This window comes from Ruditapes philippinarum, unplaced genomic scaffold, assembly GCF_026571515.1.
Source record: "Ruditapes philippinarum isolate M1 unplaced genomic scaffold, ASM2657151v2 ctg24864_1_1_1_1, whole genome shotgun sequence".
Classification (NCBI taxonomy): domain Eukaryota; kingdom Metazoa; phylum Mollusca; class Bivalvia; order Venerida; family Veneridae; genus Ruditapes; species Ruditapes philippinarum.
Window position 1 is genome coordinate 1 of NW_026860711.1, and position 7,782 is coordinate 7,782.

The window sequence follows — 7,782 nt, forward strand, 5'->3', positions numbered from 1 at the left end:
TGGAGGATAGTGCAAGATACAGAAAGATGCCCCAATTCCAGAAGCTTTTCCTGGTTCTTTAGCATGCCAAGTGTTTAAGAACTCATACACGGGACCTCAAACTAAAACTCAAACATGGGACTTCGATTTAAAGTCTCATCTGACAGACTGTTTTGTAATTTAAGTCATGTGAGGAAGCTGTTTAGCAACCTTATGCGGTTGATGGTTCTATTTAGGTGGTCATTCATACTTGAAAAATACACCTTGAAAACCTGAGGTATTCCTCCACCAGAAAAAAATTGAAAGTTATTGTGCATAACATTCACAATGTCAGTGTGAGTTTTACTTGCTGAAATCAAGTAATCAACTTTTGCCACCAGTATAGAGCTAAGGCCAGCCTGAATATCTGTGCAGTCTGATCTGGCTGACCAATATTAAATTTACAACCTTGATGCCCTCAAAATTAGTATAAAATGGGTGGTTAAGGAAAAGGAAAGTGGACAACTCCATTGAGGAAAATTTAGCAGGTAAAGGGCATTAAACAAGGGAGTTATTATCAATTTAAACAATTAGCTTTAAAATGCCTTAAGTTTATTTTACGTCCATTTTGATTTCTGTTATATTTAAGAGTTAAATGAAGGTTAAAACTATGAAGCAAAATCTTCTTCATGAAGAGAATATAATGGAATGCCATGAACAGGCTTGCTTTATTTAAATAAACTGATGAAAAGTATTGATTAAGATTACAGATATTTTTTGTGTTTTCCCATTTTAATCTTCACAAATATCCTGTATGGTTTGATGTGTTTTTGGCAGCTTGTTTTTCTACATATAGCATAATAATATGATATATGATGTACTTATTTATAGATGTAAGTAAGATTTCGAGTATTTGCTCATCTTAGTTGCAATGGTTTTCATCATATACAGTTCTTGAATTGATTAATTAATTTATAAACAGATTTTTTAGCTTTATTTTAAAATTTTTTGCTTATGTAGCATGCAATAGATTTTTTTGCTTTGCATAATTATGGACTTCAAGATACTAGCTATGTTTTTCCCTCCATCTTCATACATATATCTGCTACTGATTGTGACTTCAATATAATTTTGCATTGAATCACACCCTTCAATCTTAAAGGGGGTTGTTTTAAAGCCCCATTGCTGGATTTTGTCCAAAGGTCAAAGGTTAAGGTCATTGTGACAAAGGTAAGGGTCATTGGGAAACAACCATTGAAGATCAGATCAAAGTAATACCAGTTTTGGGTCAGTAGGTCAAGGTCATGGTGAGCTTTGATAAGAAAACTGTTTCTGTTCATCATCTGGATACCAGCTTTAAATGTTTGTATTAAATTCAGATATATATTTATATGCATGAACATTTCAATTTTTTTCATAATTAGATAGTTATATATGAAATGAACTTTTTAAACCTTGTAGGTCTTTCTCCATTAATTTGAAGTTGTGAAGTCATTGTTATACTTTATCAGCGTAACCCAACCAAAATGAAATAATCAAAGTATAATGTTGTCTACAGGTATCATTGTAATTTTTTTTATTATTTGATATACGACTTATGTTACAGACAATGAGCTGACAGAGTTTCTGGAGAATAAGAAAGGAGAGAAAGGGAAAGCCTGGGTGGAGAAATGTAGAAACTTACTGTATAAGTTCTTCACCGGTAAAGGTGACCAGGTCAAGGGCAATGGTAGGTGTTCTCTCTTACATTAATTTGTTTTTCTGTCTAAATTACATTATTTGATTACATATTAACAAGGTGATTATACCATAGCTTGATTTGCAAAACTACATAATGGTATTCATAATATTAACTTTTAAGGAGCATTATGGCGGAAGATATGTCATTCTAACATCTGCTGGTTATTTTAGTTTAACAGTTTGCCACATAAATACTGTATTTGAATGTTTTTGTCTTATATCATGTTATTACTTATTGTTATATTTTGTAGTTATACATAAGATATTAGAGAAGACGGTGAATGTAATGTGTAGTATAGCAGAGGAATCTGTGTTCCCACTGATGCAGTATGCAGGTATATCTTTATTTTATAATACTGCATGTTTGTAACGTCACTTTTCATTGGTTAATCATAAAGTTTGTTGTGTCACCTCTACAGAGTGATGGTGACAAATAGAGATCACTATTCTGTCATTGGTACATCCGTCCATCCGTCACAAAACTTTTCTGAACTTCTCCTCAAAAACTACTGGTGCAATTTCATCCAAACTTTACAGGAATGATTAGTATCAAATCTAGTTGTGCATATTATCGGCATTTTCCAGTTCAATGATTTTTGTCAGAGTTAGGCCTTTTATGATTTTATATTTAAAGTTTTTCTGGACTAATCCTCTTATATCACTAATGCAATTTCAGTGAAAGTTTACAGGAATGATCTGTAGCTCAAGTACTTGCACATATTGCACGGGTTTTCTGTTTGAATGATTTTGGGCTAAGTTATAGCCCTTCAATTAAAAATGTGTTTTTAGCTCGACTTTTCTATGAAAAGGGGAGCTATCCTACTCGCCCCGGCGTCGGCGTCGGCGTCACACCTTGGTTAAGTTTTTCGTACCACCCCACTTTATTTCAGAAGTATTACAAGTATGGCTTTGAAACTTACCATACTTGTTCACCATCATAACCTCCATCTACAGACAAGAGTACATAACTCTGTCAAGGTTTTTGACAGAATTATGGCCCTTTTTTGACTTAGAAAGTGTATTGAGCTTGGTTAAGTTTTTTGTACCACCTCACTTTATTTCAAAACCATTGGAGGTATTGCTTTGAAACTGACCATACTTGTTTTACCATCACGACCTTCATCAACAGACAAGAGGACATAACTCTGTCAAGGTTTTTGACAGAATTATGCCCCTTTTTGACTTAGAAAATACATTGAATATGGGTAAAATCCACTTATTGCCTTAACCCTTTGAGATATTGCTTTGAAACTTTTAATGCTATTTCACATCATTACCCCCATCTGTACGCAAGAGAAGGTAACTCTGTCAAGGATTTGTTTTAAAAATTAAGGCCTTTTATCGACTTAGAATCTTGGTTAAGTTTTTAGTACCAGTCCACTTTTTGACTGAACTGTTTGAGATATTAATTTGAAAGTTGGAATACTTGTTTACAATCATGATTCCCAAACATGTCCAGGAGAAGGTAATTCTGTCAAAGATTTTATTTGAATTATGGCCCTTAACTGTCAATGTTTTGTATTATAGGCAAGCACTAAAAAACTTAAAAAATCTAAAAAAATTCATTCCTATCCACTTGTTCACTTTACCATAAATTATGTCATATAAACATTGCTGTAATATTCAAGGGTATCAAACAACTAGTTCACTTTAAAAATACAGAGATTCTTGTATTGCCTTTTACTGCAAAAACTTTTTTTATTGGCAAGCAATAAAAAAGTCGAGCGCGCTGTCTTACGGACAGCTCTTGTTTTGTGTGTTGCCAGCTAGTAGCTACACAGAGGCTTGTCCGGACAACTCCTCAGAAACTAATGGTGTAATTTCATCCAAACTTTACAGGAATGATCAGTACCAAGTGTAGTTGTGCATATTGTTGAAATTATTTGGTTCAATGATTTTTGTCAGAGTAATGGCCCTTTAATGATTTTTATTTTTAAAGTTTGTCTGGACTACTCCTCTAATACCACTGATGCAATTTCAATGAAACTTTACAGGGATTGATTGAATGCTCAAGTACTTTCGTATAGTACACAGGTTTTTGCTTGAATGATTTTTGGCCAAGTTATGGCCCTTGAATAAAAAAGATGTTTTTTTTGTTGCCAGCTACACAGGAGGTTGTCTGGAACTTTACAGGAATGATCAGTATAATATTTATTTTTAAAATTTGTCCAGACTTCTCCTCTTATACCAGTAATGCAATTTCAATGAAACTTTACAGGATTTATGTGTAGCTCAAGTTCTTGTTTTCCAATTGAATGATTTTTTGGCTGAGTTATCACCTTTTAATAAAAAGCAAATTTTGCCCTGTTAATGATGAATCATTTTGCTTGTTAAAAAATTAGGTTATGAGAGTCCACTGTTAGGAAGTAGCCAGTACTTGTGTCATATTAGGCACAATTAGGGTTTGACCCATGATCCCTGTTTTAATAGAGACACTAACCAATAGAACACATACTGGTGTAAAGGTGTAAACATTGAAACTTTGAAAAGTCATCAAGATGGGTTTTTTTTGTAATGACTAGTGAAACATTCTAAAACAACTTGATTTTTTCTCTTTTTCATATATAGTAAGTTATGCTGTGAATGATGGCTGTCATCACTAAATGATTTTGAATTCTGATATTTATTTTGTTTATTTTAGGCACAGACAGTGCTCTGAAGTCAGTGACTATATCTCCACTTCAACAGTTAGGAATTAAAATGGCCATCAGGTAGGTAGAAAATTGTTAATACTTAGAGTTGTATAGCTGTTGTTTTTATTTATTTCAGTAACAATTAATGTTGTTGTTTTTTTGTTTTTTTTTAGGCCCCAACTGGGTAACCCCGTAATAATATAAGTATATCAAACAAAGAGATAGAATTTACAGACACTGAAAAACTGCTAGGAGTCCAGGTTGACAAAAATCTTAAATAGAAAACACAAATTCAAAATATTATTAAAAAATGCAATTCACAGCTCTATTTGCTTCTTAGAATCAAACAGTACCTTGATCTCCACTCCAGAAAACTCTTTTTTAATGCTTATATTTTGCCACATATTGACTACTGTTGCACTATTTGGGGAAACTGCAGAAGTGAATTACTTTCACAAATTGTCAACTTTCAAAAAAGAGCTGCAAGAATTATTTTAGACAAAAGTTTTGATACCCCATCAAATATTCTAATTAAAGAATTAAATTGGATGTCCTTTGACCAAAGAATTATGTACAAAAAGGCAATCCTCATGTATAAATCTATAAATGAACCATCCTTTCCTATTTATATGAAAAATAAATTCCAAACAATAAATGACAAACATGACTTTAACTTAAGATCTATACAAAATGAAAAACTAACTGTACCCAAACCAAAAACAGAATTTTTTAGAAAATCATTTAATTACTCTGGTCCTGTGGTATGGAACAGCATACCAATCCATATTCGAAATTCTGATACCCTGAGGAAATTTCAATCCTCCTATATTCAATCCTCAAAATTGAAATATGGTGATGAAATTATTGAATGGCGATAAACATGGTTGAATGTTGATATACATGGTTGAATGGGTATAGATATGTTGGCAATCTCATGATCGAAAGTGATAAACAAAATTAAATTCTAATAAACATTATTGAATGGTGATGAACATAATGAATGATGATTATATGTAACATGAAAATAATGAATGATGGTGAAAAAGTTTTAAAATGGTGTTGGACAATTGGTTGAGTTGTGTCAAGTAGGTCATAAACATGTTTGAATTGTGTCATGTAGATTATAAATATGTTTGAATGTTGATTAACTAGTGCTTATATTCTGTAATTATATAGGTACGGCATACATCTGAAGGCTGTGCATACGTCGTCGGATGCAACAGACAGTCTAACGTTCCTGATACGTCAAGTACACTACTATCTACAGCAACAACAGAAAACACCAGACACTGATCTCAGTATCCTTTCTATATTATACCACTCTTAAAGTCATGTTTACTATACAGTCATACACCAGACACTGATCTCAGTATCCTTTCTTATATCATAATACCACTCTTAAAGTGATGTTTACTATACACTCAAACAGTATGATGAAAGATAGAATAACATTTTTGGGAAATTTGATGTTAATCACTTAACCATGGAAGCTCCCACCCAGATTAGCATTTATGAAGTGCCGAGGAACATTTTTTTTGCATAAAAAATCTCCTTTTTTGTTCTTTCCTAAGTTTACATATGTCTTCTTCAAATTTATCCATTTCAATATAAATAAGCATTAACTTGGTGCTAGCATTTAAACTTATATGAACCTGTATCAAAATTTTGCTCTGTTTTTCTTTTTAATAACCAGTTTTTCGGTTATTAGATTGAGGTATGTCGGCGGGCGGGCGGGCGTAAACAATTTCTTCTGTGCGCAACTCCTCCTACATTTCTCAACGGATTTTGACCAAATTTTCACAGAAGCTTTGTCATCAAGTGCCCTGGCGCATATTGTCGGGGTTTTGCGATTAGATAATATTTGACCTAATTATGGCCCTTTGTTTTTTTTCCTTATATAAAATATATAGTGAACAATTTCTTCTGTGCGCAACTCCTCCTACATTTCTCAACGGATTTTGACCAAACTTTCTCAGAAGCTTTGTCATCAAGTGCCCTGACACATATTGCCAGGGTTTTGCAATTGGTATATATTTGACCTAATTATGGCCCTTTGTTTTTTTTCCTTATATAGAATATATAGTGAACAATTTCTTCTGTGCGCAACTCCTCCTACATTTCTCAACGGATTTTGACCAAACTTTCTTAGAAGCTTTGTTATCAAGTGCCTGGCACATATTGTTGGGGTTTTGTGATTGGATAATATTTGACCGAATTATGGCCCTTTGTATATATTTTCCTTATACAGAATATATAGAGAACAATTTCTTCTGTGCTCAACTCCTCCTACATTTCTCAATGGATTTTGACCAAACTTTCTTAGTTTAGCTTTGTTTTCAAGTGCCTGGCACATATTGTCGGGGTTTTGTGATTGGATAATATTTGACCGAATTATGGCCCTTTGTATATTTTTTCCTTATCCAGAATATATAGTGAACAATTTCTACAGTGCGCAACTTCTCCTACATTTCTCAATGGATTTTGACCAAACTTTCACAGAAGCTTTGTCATCAAGTGCCCTGGCGCTCACTAAATTCCCATGTTTCTTCCAAGACATCATTCAAGTATTTTTTTAAAATTGTGAACATACTTTTCTTGATATCGCACAAAACACCACACGCCAATATTGTTGACAAAAGAAAATGACAAGAGACGCAAAAATGCAAAAATTAAGCAAAAATAAAGTACTGTTTACCTTTCTAAAACATTTGGGAAAAAAAGGCGAATAGACAACATAAAATTTCTCAATCATTTTCGTTTGAGGAATATTAAAAAAGCCATAATTCCTCCTAAAAGTTCAATTAAAAACAAATGCCCCTTCATGACAAAGCTTCTGTGAAATATTTTGCTGAAAACCTGGTTGCATCGCATTGCGATGTTCCTTGTTGTGTCATGTGATCATATATAAATTGAAATGACTGGTTCTGTTACATGTATCATTAACCTTGACTGTGTCTCAGATTCACTAAAGACTGGTTACCCTGGTTTTGACTGGTTTGCTGCTACTGTATTTCTAATATTTAATGGGAACCATGAGAAAGCCTGGGATTTCCTGCAGCAATTTTCTACACTTGGAGCATCAGGCTACCTTTGGATTCCAAGACTTCATGCTTCAGTGAGTAATATAGTTACTATAGCAACAGTGATTTCATTTATTTGGATACAGGCTTTCCTTCAGTTTAGAAATGATTCTTAAACTTTCTGCGACATTGTCTGAAATTTAAACAGAAGTAACAGTCTTTTAGGAATACAGTTACTACATCTTTACAAGGTAGTGGCCTTAGATATTATTTGCTGAAATATTATCAATAGAAAATATTGACTTAATCATTCTGGAAAAAAGGTGATAAATGGCTATAAATAGCTTGCTATTTTGGTGTTGAAGATGATGTCACTCACTATATATAAGTTAAAGTTCAATTCAGAAGTTTCCTAGTGAAATCCTGGCTGA

At 33.2% G+C, this 7,782-nt stretch overlaps 1 protein-coding gene across 1 annotated transcript; it reads left to right on the forward strand.

The window, feature by feature from the left end:
- Positions 1–16: 16 nt before the first annotated feature.
- LOC132713136 (protein broad-minded-like) lies at positions 17–7,446 on the forward strand (the record flags this gene model as incomplete). Its single annotated transcript, XM_060695612.1, has 5 exons — positions 17–1,687; positions 1,950–2,033; positions 4,340–4,409; positions 5,508–5,629; positions 7,292–7,446. Coding segments are annotated over exons 2-5 (396 nt in total), but the record flags the coding sequence as incomplete, so codon positions are not given.
- Positions 7,447–7,782: the final 336 nt, after the last annotated feature.